Source organism: Aspergillus terreus, genomic scaffold (assembly GCF_000149615.1).
Source record: "Aspergillus terreus NIH2624 scaffold_6 genomic scaffold, whole genome shotgun sequence".
Lineage (NCBI taxonomy): Eukaryota > Fungi > Ascomycota > Eurotiomycetes > Eurotiales > Aspergillaceae > Aspergillus > Aspergillus terreus.
The window spans coordinates 1,101,522-1,117,361 of NT_165929.1; the positions used below are offsets into that span (position 1 = coordinate 1,101,522).

Genomic DNA, 15,840 nt, shown 5'->3' on the forward strand with positions numbered 1-15,840 from the left:
TCCAAGATGACGATTTCGCAAAATGCACAACCCCCAGATTAATATCGGATAACTGGACGGGAAGGCAAACATTACTTCAAGGCTATATTCCACCCCCTCCGCCCCCATTGGCAACAGCGACCTACGTTCCCGGGGGTAATACGTTTGGTCCGGGGGTGGGGATCCCCCGGATTTGACTCCCATACCGTTCCTACGTATGAAAGTCAAGGGGGTGTTCCGGCGGGGGAGAGACAGCGGCCGCCGATCAATCAATTGTACGACTACCATAGTGCGGATACTGCGTATAAACGTGATGCCACGGTGCCTGCATCGTCGGCTCGCATGGCTTCATCCAGCGATGCCCCTCACGACCAATACTCGCCGAACCTTGCAGCTGCGGTTGTCCACAATCCGCAACAAGGAACCCCCAGTCATGGCACTGATCTGAATAAGTCGCCCAGTCATCGCCAGAACAACAACAACACCACACTACCTGGCGGGATGTCCCCAAGCGAGGCCGGAGCTCAGTGGCCCCTCGAAAAAGTCCTCTTATGGCTTGCCGTGAATGGATTTTCAAAAGATTGGCAGGAAACGTTCCGGGTTCTCGAGCTACAAGGAACGGATTTTCTCGAGCTGGGTCACGGCTTTAACGGCCGACCCAACCCAGGAAGGTTGTATAACGTTGTCTATCCCCAACTTGCCAAGGAATGTGAAGCCAGCGGAACAGGGTGGGACCAAGCGCGTGAGCGAGAGGAGGGAAAGCGCATGCGCAGATTGATCCGTCAGATCCAAGAGTCTGGAAACTATGATCAAGGCATCCCGGTCAACAAGCGACGAGATTCGCAGAACTTACCGGCTTCTGCTGCTGAAGGCACGCTCGAGGCCTCCCCAAAGCTAGCGCATGAGCACACACCCCTTGATCATAGCTCCGGAGCTATAGCCAATAGCCCCCTCAGAGCACCCCAATCCGCCCAAAGTAATAGACGTTCCTTCACCACCCCTCTTCCTGGTACATACGACCATCCCGCAACTGATCTCACTTCTGGCGAAACAACGATGTGGCCTCGTGCCGACGTCACGCGCGCTGCTATGCTGGGTATCAACGAATATCGGGGACTTAGTCCTGCCGGCGACGGACCTGGCTTTCCTCCAACGAGCCGACCATATGAAAACAGCCCCAAAAGTGGCAGCCCTGCGGCCCAGTACGCTACTATATCTCGTCAAACACCGTCATCTTCCACCGGAGACTTGAACTTCAAACACTCGCGAGACAACAGCTCCGACTCTGCCACGGGTCGCCGGTATTATGAATCATTCAGACAGGATAATGTCCGCCCATCGCCGCAAGAAACGCACGCACGTCACCCAAGCGGTGAAATCCCGGCCTCTTACCATTCGAAAGATCATAGCAACCGAATTCTACATTTCTTCAAGAAGAGATCGAAAGACTCGAGTCAGCCGTCGCCAGAAGAACAATTCCTAGAGTCGCCTACGAGTCCAGTCAATACACGGCAAAATAGTTCCACTCATCTCTATGCACGGCCAAATTTCAGCAATAGTGATATGTCTCTGGCCGAGCGTCCATCATCTTCGTCCGTCTCAGACCACGAGCGATTGGCTCCTCGCCCCAAGCCTATGCACAAGGGAAAGAAATGGGCTTTTGTTACCTTGGATGGATGGACGTACCGTCTGGTGGATATTACGGACATGGATTCAGTCGAGACCTTACGTGCGGCAATCTGCCAGAGTCTAGGTATCTCCGACTGGCCGGGTGCGCAGATCTTCCAGACGGAACCCGGTCAAGCAGAGCATGAAGAGCCGCTGAATGACACTAATTTGGCGCTCTGTCGGCGAATGAAGGCGGACGCGTCTGGGTCGCTGAAATTGCTGGTGCGCGGATCGTCCATGCACCCCAGCACAAGCCGTTCACCCTCAAACTTCACGGGTCTTGCCATCTCCATGCCCGACAAGCTCTCAGCTTCGTCGCCGACCGCAACTCATCATAGCGTACCAAGAAAGGAATTGGACGAGGAAGCCCTGAATAGGCTTGCACACCCACCAGGAAAACCTACTTCCCCCCAGTCAGCCTCCCGTCCACGGCCCGGAGCCCCTGTAATTAAACAGGGTCGGGATGTATCGCAAGGCGCCCCGCGCCTATCTCCAGTGGATGCGGTGCATGATTCCGCAGATCCAGATTCGGCCAACTTCAAGGCTCGTGTGGAAGAACATAAGCGTGAAGTCGAGCGGAAACAGCAGGTCTACCGCAAATCGAAGGTTCCTCCAGTGTATAGTGAGACCGGCTTCAGGCGAGAAGGCGTCATCGATTTTGATTCTCCTCGGATATCCCCCTACGAAGACAAACGGCCGTCGGATAATCTCGTGCCCCAGCGCAGGCCTCCAACCGCTCCCGGTGAGTCAATGACACTCACCAAGGTCAATTCTCTCAGAAGAAAGGACGGAGCACCGCGTGGCCAACCAGGCCTAGGAGCCATGCTGGCTAGCGTCGGTAATATGACAAGCGCAATCGGGAAGCCCTCATCATCAGCGGACGGCAAAGCTGGAGCTGCTGGAGCAAGCCCAAGCCGGAACACACCAGAGGAACCAAAGAGTGCTTCGCAATTCTCGTCTGTGCAAAGCAGTCAACCAACGCCCACGTCTCATACGAATCCGTCTTCTGCGAAGAGCAGTGCCACCACTCCTGAAGAACCAAGACCAGGCCTCCAGTCCCGCAAATCCTACGGCCCAGATTTCGATTTTCCAGAGCCCAGTGTTCCTTTCGAAGGCTCTCCGATGCCACAGGAAGATTCTGATGATGATTCTGATGAAGGCCTTTTCGCAAAACCGTTGGCCAATAGACAAACGCCGACCAAGGACAAGGGGTCTGCAGTCGGCACCCAGGACCGTGAAAGGACGCCTAGGAAGCCGTCTCTTACTGTGAATACGGAGACACGGCTGAAGAAAGGGTTGTCAGTCAGCTTCCGATCTCCCAGTGCCACTCGCGAAGGCTTTGGCTCTGCTATGGAGTCAGCCAGCCAAAAGGGATCTTCTTCCGAGATGGGGCATTCCCCTGAGGATGAGAAGCCGCCACGAAGAGACTCATTCGCTCGGGATGTCTGGGCAAGCAGACCTCCAGTCGAGGGCGTCATTGACCATCTTGACGACTTCTTCCCTGACATCGACCTTGATGCGCCGTATCTTGACGGACAAGGCGTGTCTCCACCATCATCTCCAGCCGCCAGAGCGCCAGCCGACAACGAGTTGAATCAGAAAGAGCGCCAGGCAGCCCAGGCTCCCGCTGAAGCTGCCGCTAGTACCATGGACTCGGCTGAACCGACAGTCCGGCCACACGATGCTGGTTTCGTTGCTCGCCGCAACGTTAACCGGTCTGGTGGTCTCACTCGCATGAAGTCAATCAGAGAAGTCGCAAAGGGCGCCAATCAAGCCCACAGACACCGCAGCTCTCAATCCACGGGCAACCAAAAGTCAGGAGAGATCCTCCGAAGGAAGAGCACGAAGATGTTCGGAGCCAAGATCATGCAGATCAGTCCTAGACCTGGTACCAGGGTCAGCCAACTTGACCCTATTCCCCAGAATGCTGCCGCAGCAGGAGGCGTGCCACAACGGCAACCGACTTTCCGTATCATTCGCGGTCAACTTATTGGAAAGGGAACTTATGGTCGGGTGTACCTGGGCATGAATGCCGATAATGGTGAGGTTTTGGCCGTCAAACAAGTCGAGATCAATCCTCGAATTGCCGGGCAGGACAAGGAAAGGATCAAGGATATGGTTGCAGCCCTTAACCAGGAGATTGACACGATGCAACACCTCGAGCACCCTAATATCGTGCAATATCTTGGGTGCGAAAGAGGAGAACTCTCCATTTCTATCTATCTGGAGTATATCTCTGGTGGCTCTATCGGTAGTTGCCTTCGCAAACACGGCAAATTCGAAGAGAGCGTTGTGAAATCCCTGACGTGGCAGACTTTGAGTGGGCTGGCCTACCTCCACGACCGGGGAATCTTGCACCGTGATTTGAAAGCAGACAACATCCTTTTGGATCTTGATGGGACTTGCAAGATCTCCGATTTTGGAATCTCGAAGAAGACCGACAACATTTATGGAAACGATTCGACCAACTCCATGCAGGGATCTGTGTTCTGGATGGCGCCAGAAGTCATCCACTCGCAGGGACAGGGCTACAGCGCCAAGGTGGATATATGGTCTCTTGGATGTGTGGTGTTAGAGATGTTTGCTGGGCGTCGACCTTGGAGCAAAGAAGAAGCGATTGGCGCCATCTTCAAGCTGGGCAGTTTGAGTCAGGCGCCTCCGATCCCAGATGACGTGTCATTGAACATCAGTCCAGCAGCACTTGCCTTTATGTATGATTGCTTCACTGTGTAAGTCCACTCTGTGCTTCTCTTTCGGTTGAGCCCACCTTGCTGACTTCTACCAGGGACTCATCTGACCGGCCAACCGCTCAGACGCTCCTTACTCAACACCCGTTCTGTGAACCGGATCCCAAATACAATTTCTTGGACACGGAGCTTTACGCCAAGATCAGACATGTTCTTTGAGACATATTCGGTGCTGTTCAGTCAGCGTGTATATATAGCGGGCACATATCTTTCGGTTTAGTTCCACATAGCGTGTGATTTTTTACAGCCAACAGCTTCTGTGCTTAGTTTCATGCCGTGATTCTGGCGTTTCACATATCCCGCAAGGGCCGATTCAGTCCAAGCAACCAACTAGTTATGGACTACAATAAAAATAATATTTCACTGCGAGCTCTCGCCGGTCCATGCATACTGCTTCCCAGGATGCCCCTGACGGAGCCGTGCCCCCTCCCCATCTTGGAAATAGTTCTCTCTCGCGGAGCCCCCAGGCACAGCATACTCATCCCAGATGACGCCTCTCCGCCGCAACTCCGGGAACAGATACTCAATCATATCCTCGAAAGTGCCCGGGGAAACGGTGTACGAGAAATTAAATCCATCCACGCCGGCAACATCAACCCACCGCTGCAGGATATCCGCAACGGTGGTGGGCGAGCCAATCGCCCGGGGATGCGCGCCACCCAGGGCCAGTTCCTGGAGAACGCGGCGCTTCGTCCATTTCAGTCCGTTGGAGTTCGGCACCGTCTTCGACCAGCTCGAGATCATGGACTGGATCCCGCCCACCGCGGCAAAGGCAAAGTCCTCGTCGTCTGTGAATTTGGACAGGTCGTTGTTCGTCCAGCCGCCGAAGAGCGTCGCCACGCCTTCCAGGTCTGACTGCGCTAGGTACTCCTCGTACTTGGCTTGGGCTTTCTCGTCCGTCTCGTCCACAACGACGAGGATGCCGGCGATGAACTTGATGCTGTCTGGCGCGCGGCCTTGCTCCACAAGCTGCTTTCTGTGAGTGTATTAGCGATTGGGTGGGTGTTGCGTCGACTGTTGTAGATTTGCATACCGCATATCCTCGACGATCAGCTTGGTCTTTTCCGGCTCCAGCCCAGGGAGGAACATCACTTCGGAGTGCTTTGCGGCAAACTGCTTCCCGGCCCTATCGTGGTGTCATTAGTATAACCACCCAGCCCGATACAGTCAGAGAGGGATAACCCACGAAGAAGCCCCCGCCTGGAAGAGCAGCGGCGTCCTCTGCTTCGACGCAGGCAACTGACTAGCGGCCGTGCTCTTGAAATACTTCCCGCGGTGCTCAACCGCCCTCACCTGGGACGGGTCACTGTAAACCCCCGAGACAGGGTCCTTTACGACAGCCGTGTCGGTCCAGGTGCCCTCCCAGAGCTTATACGCCAGCTCCATGTACTCGTCGGCGCGCGCATACCGCTCGTCATGGGGAATCTGCTCGTCGAAGCCGTACGCCTTGGCGGCGCTGTCGAGGAACGAGGTCACGATGTTCCAGCCGACGCGGCCGCGGGTGAGGTGGTCGAGCGTCGAGAACTTGCGCGCCAGGGCGTACGGCGACGTCTCGTACGTGGTCGACGCGGTGATGCCGAAGGCGAGCGACTCGGTGACGGAGGCCATTGCCGAGATTAGGAGGCTTGGGCTGTTAGAATTGGGCGGGATTGGGCGCGATAGGTTCCAGTCTTACAAAGGATCTCCGATGGGGAATTGCGCGCCTGAGAGCAGCGCCGGGTCGCGGTTTGCGGGGCCCTTGTATACGTCGTATACGCCGAGATGGTCGGCCAGGAAGAGGCCGTGGAACTTGCCTTTCTCGAGGACCTTGGCGAGCTCGATCCAGTAGGAGAGGTCTGTGAAGTCACCAGCGCGATCGCGTGGGTGTTTCCATAGTCCTGGGGAGAGGTGGCCCGGAGAGAACATGGCAAAGGCATTGAGGATCCATGGCTTCTGCTGGGTGACGGTCATCTTGTGGGTGCTTGCGAATAGAGAATTTGTTTTTGCCCCTCGTTAATGAGGGGATGGCCTCTTTAATAGCAGGTAGATCGGACAGAAATCCGGTGCTAGAGCTCGATGGAGTGGATGCTGATTGTGTTATTGAATTGCATGCTCACGCCATCGCGGCTTGGTGTTCGTCAATCGGCCTCGCCAATTCCTACGTTCCTTAGCATGAGCACTGTATTGATCCACTGTGTTTGAAGGATCATGTTGATTGATGGTCCTGTCGTATTGATTTGATAATGCTGTTGCTCTTTCTCGCACGAGTCAATCGATGACATTTAAGGCTTGCGTGCCCACGCTAGTTCCATGGTCGTTCAAAGCACTTGCCTCCCATTATATACTTCGTACACGGGCTGCCAGCATATAAAGACCAAACAGACCTTGAAAATGGTGATTAACTCTTGAAAGCTGATTTGGAATGTGATGTGTTGGTTTCGTTCTATGATGGTACCTTACAAGCGCCGTGGACCTATAGTCGCTACGGCCACACTTAGCTCATGACGGCTGCAAGTGTTGCATAACGGGCACACCTTATCTGACAATAGACCAGCTATATTTTAGTGGCTTAATGCTTAGTATGCTAGTCAGGTCCATCAGAACGTAATTACGATGAGATACCTTACTGTTGGAACTCGGACGTCCGCTATATCCGGCAATCTCCGTCGAGCCCGAACATCATCCCCAAGATATAAATCAGGCCATCAGCATCTTGAAGCTCTGAATAGACAATCCTACAGAACAACGATACGAAATGACCTCTCAACCAAAAGTCTGGCTCATTACCGGCTGCTCCGCCGGATTTGGCATATCTCTTGCCCGCGCCGTCCTCGCTCATGGCCACCACCTGATCGCTTCATCGCGGAACCCCTCAAAAACACTAGAGCTGGTCCAAGAGGTCAAACAAAAAGGCGGCCATTGGCTCGCCTTAGATGTCACCAGTCCCGCCAAGAACATAAAGCGGACCATAGACGAAGCGGTTGCGCTCCATGGCCGTCTGGACGTTGTAGTAAACAACGCGGGCTTTGCGGTCCTCGGCGCCGTGGAGGACATTACGTACGTCTTTCCCTATTCCGTGTCTACGGGAGCTTCCATGATAACCTGTGCTGCAGAGAAGAGATGGCCCGCGCCCAATTCGAGACGAATGTCATCGGCGCCTTGAAGGTGACGCAATGCGCACTGCCAGCAATGCGCGCGGCACGATCGGGCACCGTTGTGAACATCAGCTCCATCTCGGGACTAGTATCGCGCGCTGGCCTGAGTATGTATGCTGCATCTAAGCATGCGCTGGAGGGCATCAGTGAGGCCCTTGCCCAAGAGGTAGCACCCTTTGGTGTTCGGGTTATCGTGGTAGAGCCGGGACTGTTCCGGACCAATTTCCTAGAACACGGCGCTGCTACGTACGAGCAGCCGAGCGAGCCATACCGCGGCACTGTCGTTGAAGACAATATTCAATATCTCCAGGGCCGGCATGGCAAGCAGCCAGGGGATCCGGACAAGGCGGCGGAGCGGATCTATGAGGTTGTCACTGGCGAAGGCATGGCCCAGGGGAAACCGGAGCACCTTCGCCTCGTCCTTGGAAGCAATGCTTTTCGCACGGCACAGACGAAGATCGAGCAGCTGCAGAGGAATCTTACGGAGTTGGAAGAGCTTTCAATGAGCACCGAGTACGATTCGTGATACTGGGCCATGTAGTGCGCTTGAGTTAGAGGTGTCTATTAAGCATTACGAAAAATCTATAGAAGCAAGTTCTGCTAAAACATCTGTTGATACACGAAAAAAGAGAAACGTGCACTTTTCTCGCCGGGGTCCCAAATCTTGAGAACTGGATCGCTCTCCCATCCAAATACCCAAATCTAGTATTCGTTTATTTCTTCGCTCCCTCCTTCGCAAAGAGACTCCATCCTACCGCCCGTCCACGAAGGATAATGAGAACTGCAGTGGCAACAAACCCATTAGCAGCTGCGAAGATGAAAGCATTGTCGTACGTCCCTCCGCTGCGTGCCGAGATTGCACCGCCAATCGGGGGACTAGTCAATGCTGCAATCCCGCCAACTGCCAACGCAGCTCCCATGCGGAAACCCACGTCACTGTGGGATGGGGTCAAATTCATGATAAGCACAGGGGCAAGACCGATGCATGCGCCAGACCCTACACCGAAGAGCGCCGCGAAGACGATGATCGCAGCGTTGCTTTTACCGGGGAGCCAGACGGCGAGCAGGACGACATTGGTCAGGACAAGCATAACGATTAGGATATTGAAGCGGCCGTATTTATCTGCCAGCATGTTCGGGATAGTCCGACCGAGGAAGCTGTATTGTCGCGAGGTTAGTACGCATCTTAGGGGCGAGACCGACATGTGGTGACCAACCTCGACCCGTTCATTATGGGAACGAGATTCACTGCCATAGTCATAGACATTCCCCGTGACACTGCAGCAACAGATAGATAGTTCATCGGTACTATTAAAGACCCTGTGCTTGTTAGTACTTTCTTCTTCCGGGGGATGGGGATTCTCACAGTATAAGAAGAAAAAGAACACAAAAAGTATGATAAAATTCGGCTCCTTGAAAGCATGAAGATACTTCCGGAAGTTGAATTGGCGGCGTTTATGGGGGATGTTGGATGATATTGTTGCGACGACGATAACCCATAGTCCGAGGACAAGGAATGCACAGACACGCATGGTCCATGCGAAGCCAATCTTGGGCAGGAGATGGTTGACCATAAGCGGAAAGACCACTCCTCCAACTGAAGAGCCTGCAACAGTTACTCCGCCGGCCAACGCTCGTGCTCTACGGAAGTAGGTCATCGGCTATATGCACCTGTCTGTCAGCCAACGTGGTTCTAGACAAGAGGAGTCAGACAACATACAGCCGTGATGCACGGATTAAACAGAAGAGACGGTCCAATTCCAGCCACAATTGACTGACTCAACATAATCTGATAGTATTTGGACGAGAGGCTGGTCATCATTAAACCGAAGACTTGCAGTAAGCCCCCGATGAAGACGGGCAGGCGAGGACCGAAGTTGTCGAAGAGGTAACCGGATACTGGAGAGAGGAAAAGCAGAAGGAAAACTGGTTTCACATCTCAGTCAGTTAAATTGGACTGAACGCAATATGGAAAGATCTCTTACATTCGATTGACGGGATCCATGAGATCTCCGAGCTGGAGTAGTTCTTCAACTGATTGGCCTCATACTCTGCTTGAAAGAGGGCGACACAGTTGACCCATCCAAAGGAGACAAAAAGCCCCAAGAAACCAGCTAGAAGGGCGAGATATGCTTTGAGTGTTCCTTCTTTTGGAGGTGGATCCTGTTTCTCGTCGTGTTTCTCTTCGTCTTTGGGTAGCCCCTGTTCCAAGGAGGTCTGAACGCTGACATCGTCGACAGGCCGCCTGGGAGAAGCTGCTTGCTCAGACATGATGCTGCCTAGGTAGTCTCTTCTCGGTATGAATGGGAGTACAGTCCAACCCTGGCAGAGCGACTGGAGTGTGCTATATATCCCATCCTTTTGCTGTTGGTTAGGGCTACATTACGGCCACTCCTACCTAAAACGGTATGGCGTAGCTCCTGCTCCGTGGAGGCACCTACCCAAGAAGGCAACCCACTCCACGGAACTCACCACCTCATTCATCATCGCACTCCATCTCATTCATCCACTCCCCCATCACAGTCGTGCCACCTCATAGCCCTGATCAATCATGAAGCGCAAGGCCTCGGAGATTCCTGGCACCATGTTGCTCCGATGGTCTAGGGCGCCCTTGTCCTGCAGCTTGTGTCGTCAGAAGAAGCTTCGCTGTGATCGGGCTCACCCGTGTTCCAACTGTACACAGAGGAAGGTAGCATGTATATATGCCGGAGAGAATTCCTCGAAGGATGAACTTATTGCACCTAACTCAACAAGCTCGGGACGGCCCCATAGTGTGGCCGCCCCTGCTCTTGACTTGACGAATGATCTGGTCCGCATACCCAATCTCACTTTTGCCATGCCAGAAGCTGACCAGTTCTAGGCGTCGGAGAATATGAAGGCTGGTTTAACCCCTTTTGGCTCTGAGCTACCGCCTGACATTCGGCTTCACAACGAATCGTCTCCGAGCATACCCAGCTTCACCAGGGCGCTTCCTCCATTGCCACAAGCCAGAGCGCTCTTCGACCACTTTGTATGCTGCTTACAGCCATCATTCGGCGTCTTACACGTCCCATCCACTCGAGCATTGCTAGAGCAGATATATCAGTCCATTTTGGATAGCGAGGAGCTGAGCCCCGCTGGGCTGGCTCTTCTTTTCAGCATATTTGCGGGAGCTGCACTGGCATGGACTCCTCAGCTCCTTGATACGCTCCACTCCAGCAAAGACGAAGCGAAAGCGTCTCTAAATGCCTACGTCCATGTAGTCCTTTTGATTGTGGACACGAAACTTCAGGATACTTCCCCGTCAACTCTTGCGCTTCAAGCAATAACTACATTGTGTCATGTCCTCTCTCATATGGATGGCTTTTCCGATAAAGTTAACATGCTACGTATTCGAACCCTCTTGATGGCACGAAGCGTGCAACTTCATCGGCTGGACACGGCTAGGAAAAGAGATGAAAGGAGAGCGAAGGGGTGCAATCCCATCGAAGTAGAGGTACAGCGACGCATCTGGTGGCATATGGTATCTTCTGACTGGTGAGCGCTACTGGCTGTATACGCTGGCCTCCCTTAGGCTAACCTCATAACAGGCTTCTGTCCTTAGCTGGCGGTGCCAACGAGGGTGCCTATCTCGTACAACCGAAGCATATGAACGTCAACTACCCCAGTAATGTTGATGACGAATCAATACCCACTTCAGGTACACCATATGATCTCCCTTTGACCGTTCCGACCTCCATTACGGCCTTTATTTTTCGCATACACCTTGCCGAACTCTGTCGTGAAGTCGTTGATACAATGCCGTCGTTGTTGCTCGAGTCTCCCGAGTTGTCCGCCCACGACGTGGACTACGACTTGATACTTGCGGTCGACGCAAAATTTCAAACATTACTCAGTGAAATGCCGATATTTTTCAAACTAGATCCCACAAGCATTCAGCAAAGCATGGGTCTTTGTCGGGAGCGTCCTTACATCCCATGGCAAAGAATATTTCTGCATTTTGGTGTTCATACTCGGATATGCCGGCTGCATCGCCTATTCCATCTGGAGGGCCTCACCAATCCAAAATATGCATATTCTCGAGCGACATGTGTACGTTCGGCTGAGACTGTCCTAAGCCTTCGTCGGTCCATGGACAACGCCGGTGCACTGATCAATCTTAAGCCTTCACGGTTTTGGATGGTAGTCCAGCACGTTTTCCTTGCTGCTATCATCCTGGCAACCGATGTCTCCTTGAACCCGAATGCGCCCGAAGCAGAAGCTCGCAAGACAGAGGTATTGGAAGCATGCGATATGCTCGAAAAATCTCAGAACGAGTCTCATACGCTGAAGAATGCAATACAGAAGAATACCCAAACACTGATGATGATTCTTCAAAATCAACCCTCGTCTGCAAATAGGCCACCACCACTTGATGCCACGACGAATGAACAAAGGTGCCTTGGCCGTACCATTGTCACTGGGAAGGGCCCCGCTGTAGTTGAATCTACTGCAACATCCCTGGTGGCAGATACGAACAATTTTCAATCGAGATCGATGGATGGTGAAACATGGAGATGGCCAAACGGACTTCCGAGTCAGCCGGCAGAACCAGAAACATGGGGTCAGCTATGGTCGGACATGTTCAACGCTGGCCTGGATGTGGACATGCCCCAGTGGAGTTCACTTCTGGATGATATAACATTCACGGAATTTACCGAACTCTCTAGTTGACATATCCCATTTGAAATGACTCCAAGAATGGAATGTCTCCGGAGAACATGGCTTCACAACAAAGAAAACGCCCGTCTCAACATTCTACTATATATAAGCCCTTCTTTCCCAGCCAGGAAGCTTCTCAAGGGGCGCCGAGATAGGCATGGTGTGGGTTGCTTCAGAAACCAACGCTGCGATGCGTCCTTTGGTCTCGACAAATGCATGTTGCCAGGCAAACATGTAGAGCGAAGTTCCTGCTACACCTATCTCATCTGCCTCTTCGTTAGATACGCGCCACTGGTCAGCCAGCTCAGGAAAGATATTCTCCATGTGCTCGGAAACCACCGTACGCTCGTGGAGAATTCCATCGTCATTTCCTACACTATTGAGGTCAAAAGTGTAGTGTCGGTGTCTCGCAAAAAAAGCCAAACTCAACCGGTCGAGATCACCAGCTAGGAATCTGGCAGCGTGGCTTTCGTTCTCATCGCAACGTTCGTCGATATGCTTCTGCTGAGTCGGGGCTGCGTTCATGTAGTCTTCATAGGACCCATCAATGCTATTGCCCATCACGATAAAATGGACCCAGTCTTGCTCCGGATGGTTCCGCAGCCAGGCCTCATCGATCCTCTTCACTGTCCAGCTGACATCCTGTTTGAGTGGTAGACACTGCTTGGGACGTCCATCCTCATCACCTGAGTTTGCTCTGAGATCCAGTGTCGCGAGGAAAAAGTTGGAGTGGTATCCTTCTGATACTTAGTACTTGTACGTTCTTCTTGTTGCACTGGTCCCCCTTCCGCTCAAGCTTACCTTTCTTGCAGAAATGGCGATCAACGAAAATCAAAGATTCCCCCTCCTTTCCACAGTGCTCCCTGATAACTATATACCCGATATATGCTGGAATAGACGTCACATTCTTCACAGAAGTCTGAAGGGTACGTGTCATCAACCTGTCCATTTTATATTTCGTCAGCACAACAGAGTCTTTGTTTTGCGCTTGACTACTAGAAACATGGACTTACTGTTGGAGTCCAGGAGCAGCCGAGGATGTCTTTGCGGTGTGGCACAGCCAGGCACAGCTAAGCTCTGAGACCCAAGTCTGCATGGCACCGAACTCTATATAAATTCGACGTGGCGATTTCGAATAAAGATAATCATCAAGCGGACGCTTCTTCCATACGTCATGCACCATCTCATCGCCCGCGTGGATGGCCGCTTCCGGGCTGAGTCGTGTTCCCACGGCGTGTTTGAACCGATGAAATGTCTTATACTTGGATAGAACAAATGAGAAAGTGATGAACCGAACCAGCATTTTGGCATTCCAGGGGTCCCATGCCATCGCGGTGTCTTGTCCATCCAGAAGTGGAGAGAGATATTTGTCCGGACTGCCCTCCTGTGGTGTTTCCACTTCCTCTGCAAGCGTGTCCCCTGAAAGAGACGTGCAAGACGCCATTGGGCTGATCCGGTGCATTGAATTGTTGTCAATCTGCCACCATGCATACTGCGTAGGGCTTGATGCAAGAGACTTCTCCGTCAGCGTCCAGGCGGTTACGCAGTCTTCGTCCGACGGTGGTATATCCCAGTCTTTTCCATCCAAGACTAGGGCATCATTGAATGCCTTAGTTGGTGTCGATGACCGTAAGTAACAGGAATTAGGGTGACGTGGTATCTCAGGCTCACACCAACCCATGTGAGTCAATAAGCCGGTGGGGGTATCTTCTTTGGGCCCGATTCCCAAATTGTCAGGATGGATACGATCGATCGTCAGCTTCGCAAGCATATCACGTCCTTTGTCGCGCAGAACCTCCAGCCTCTCAATGTACTGGTCAAGCCACGGCGCGCGTCCACTGCTCGCTGCCCACTTTCTATGTTGCCTGGTCAAATCAAGCATCATGGCGGCACGCAACTGGCAAGACGTGTCACCAACATGTGCATCAAATGCCGCGAATCCGACACCGTCCGCGCTGGTGTCCTTGGCTAGGATCAGGGTACGGTAGAGGGAAAGGGCGTCGACGGCGTCCGAAGACGCTCTAACGAGGTCCGTGTACATTGATCCATACGTCTTGCGAGGACGTGGGAACTCGGGTGCCGTGGAAGTGCGAAAGAGGAACGACGTCATTCTGAAGGGGCATCAAAAGAATTGGAGCGAAGCTGTGAACGGTGGTTCTATGAGGGCTCTACCCGGGTCCTGTTTTTCCCATTGTATTTATAGACAAGCCTTGGTTCCTAGAAATAAACACTTGGATCTGCTAAAGCCTCAGGTGCTCAGACCAATCGGGAGTGCCTATAGCAACGAGAATTATAATCCTTAGGCGTCAATGGCCTTCTTCTAAGCACTTTACTTCTTCGGCGCCTCGGGACCATGGCGTGAACTTCTTTACAAATTGGTGGCTTGGGAGTCGGCCGATGACTTGTCGGGTCATGCAAGGCGTTCGCCAGTTTGATAGAGGCTGTGTAACATATCCAGGAATATGACCAGCTCATGCCTGTCTTGAATGGAATTGTCATTCATGGATTGTGGCGTGATCTCAGGATTGTGAAACATGAACACGTTCTTATAGTTGTCAGATGCAACATAAGCTTCTTTCATTTGCGAGCAGCGCTCGCAAAACGTCCAATAGTTGCGTGCTTATTCGAACAACATGGCAAGATGCTGGCAGGTTTACAAGGTATATGTGTTTGCTCAGTATAAGTTTGCCTCACAATCCCTACCACCATGCAAGTGATCAAGACGCCCTATGCACAGTTGCAGTCGGATATTATGCATTTCCTCGCATATGGAAATCTAGCGGGCATATAATGCCCGAGAGCATGCCAGGTCTTCTTTTCTTCCTTACATCCGGCGGCGCGGCCCGCACCCCTTCCCTATAGCCGGAAAGCTCCAAGGTAGCTATTCCACGGTATATAGGTCTATATAGGTAGGACATTGGGCATGGCATGCTCATTGGCGTGTCTCATCGGGCATCGAATCTCGTGGGAGGTCGTATAACAAAGTTACGTGTGTAGTTGTCTCTAGGGTAAATTCGACAAAATCTCGTATGTCGCATGACAGTGAGTTGTGAGGCTTTTACCGTCTCATATGGTGAGCCCGATGCTTGTCTAGATGCTCCAGTCAGCTATCGGAATTGCACATCGGCGAATTCGAACCATGTTTGTGCCCTCGCCTCCTGGTTATCCTCGGCGATTTCCAATTGAACCGATATATGCCATCAACTCGAGGTTTGAGTCACGTTTGGGAAGTGATGGCAGTAAGCACTAGGCTAGGGTGCTGGCGTGATTCCAAAGAGTGATATCTAGAGTCTCGTACGAGCTGTGTTGTCGTCGGGCGAGGTAGACTTCTTGAAGCATTGATATAGAGAACGTCCGATATTCGCCGGAATAGAGCCGATCCTGTCAACACCATTCTATTTTGTACTGTGCTCTCTCTCATAATGAAATCTATTGTGTTGAATCTAACTTCCCCAGCAGCCACTGTTTATGGGGCTTACTATCTCTTGGATTCAAGGTTGGGATCTCTGCTTGTTACTGCAGTGCTTTCTATACTACTTGGTGTCTACACACGGCATTTCCAAAATGTGCATTGCTCCATCATCCATTGCAAGACATGGAGTTAACGTTCTTAGACAAGCAAGCACTTCCGA

The 15,840-nt window shown here is 52.4% G+C and overlaps 6 protein-coding genes across 6 annotated transcripts; 3 read left to right on the forward strand and 3 right to left on the reverse strand.

The window, feature by feature from the left end:
- Positions 1-321: 321 nt before the first annotated feature.
- bck1 (putative MAP kinase kinase kinase (Bck1)) lies at positions 322-4,553 on the forward strand (the record flags this gene model as incomplete). Its single annotated transcript, XM_001213812.1, has 2 exons — positions 322-4,376; positions 4,433-4,553. 2 exons carry the CDS (start codon positions 322-324, stop codon positions 4,551-4,553), a joined length of 4,176 nt encoding a protein of 1,391 aa, XP_001213812.1.
- Positions 4,554-4,754: 201 nt separating this feature from the next.
- On the reverse strand, positions 4,755-6,344 carry ATEG_04635 (LLM class flavin-dependent oxidoreductase; the record flags this gene model as incomplete). Its single annotated transcript, XM_001213813.1, has 4 exons — positions 4,755-5,370; positions 5,428-5,520; positions 5,581-6,018; positions 6,070-6,344. 4 exons carry the CDS (start codon positions 6,342-6,344, stop codon positions 4,755-4,757), a joined length of 1,422 nt encoding a protein of 473 aa, XP_001213813.1.
- Positions 6,345-7,128: 784 nt separating this feature from the next.
- On the forward strand, positions 7,129-8,054 carry ATEG_04636 (uncharacterized protein; the record flags this gene model as incomplete). The annotated part of the gene is made up of 2 exons (XM_001213814.1): positions 7,129-7,430; positions 7,676-8,054. 2 exons carry the CDS (start codon positions 7,129-7,131, stop codon positions 8,052-8,054), a joined length of 681 nt encoding a protein of 226 aa, XP_001213814.1.
- A 187-nt stretch (positions 8,055-8,241) lies between these two features.
- ATEG_04637 (uncharacterized protein) lies at positions 8,242-9,799 on the reverse strand (the record flags this gene model as incomplete). Its single annotated transcript, XM_001213815.1, has 4 exons — positions 8,242-8,806; positions 8,960-9,189; positions 9,249-9,454; positions 9,514-9,799. The coding sequence occupies 4 exons, from the start codon at positions 9,797-9,799 to the stop codon at positions 8,242-8,244; spliced, it is 1,287 nt and encodes a 428-aa protein (XP_001213815.1).
- A 601-nt stretch (positions 9,800-10,400) lies between these two features.
- ATEG_04638 (fungal specific transcription factor domain-containing protein) lies at positions 10,401-12,220 on the forward strand (the record flags this gene model as incomplete). The annotated part of the gene is made up of 2 exons (XM_001213816.1): positions 10,401-11,044; positions 11,098-12,220. 2 exons carry the CDS (start codon positions 10,401-10,403, stop codon positions 12,218-12,220), a joined length of 1,767 nt encoding a protein of 588 aa, XP_001213816.1.
- A 670-nt stretch (positions 12,221-12,890) lies between these two features.
- ATEG_04639 (uncharacterized protein) lies at positions 12,891-14,318 on the reverse strand (the record flags this gene model as incomplete). The annotated part of the gene is made up of 2 exons (XM_001213817.1): positions 12,891-13,149; positions 13,222-14,318. 2 exons carry the CDS (start codon positions 14,316-14,318, stop codon positions 12,891-12,893), a joined length of 1,356 nt encoding a protein of 451 aa, XP_001213817.1.
- Between the last annotated feature and the right edge of the window lie 1,522 nt (positions 14,319-15,840).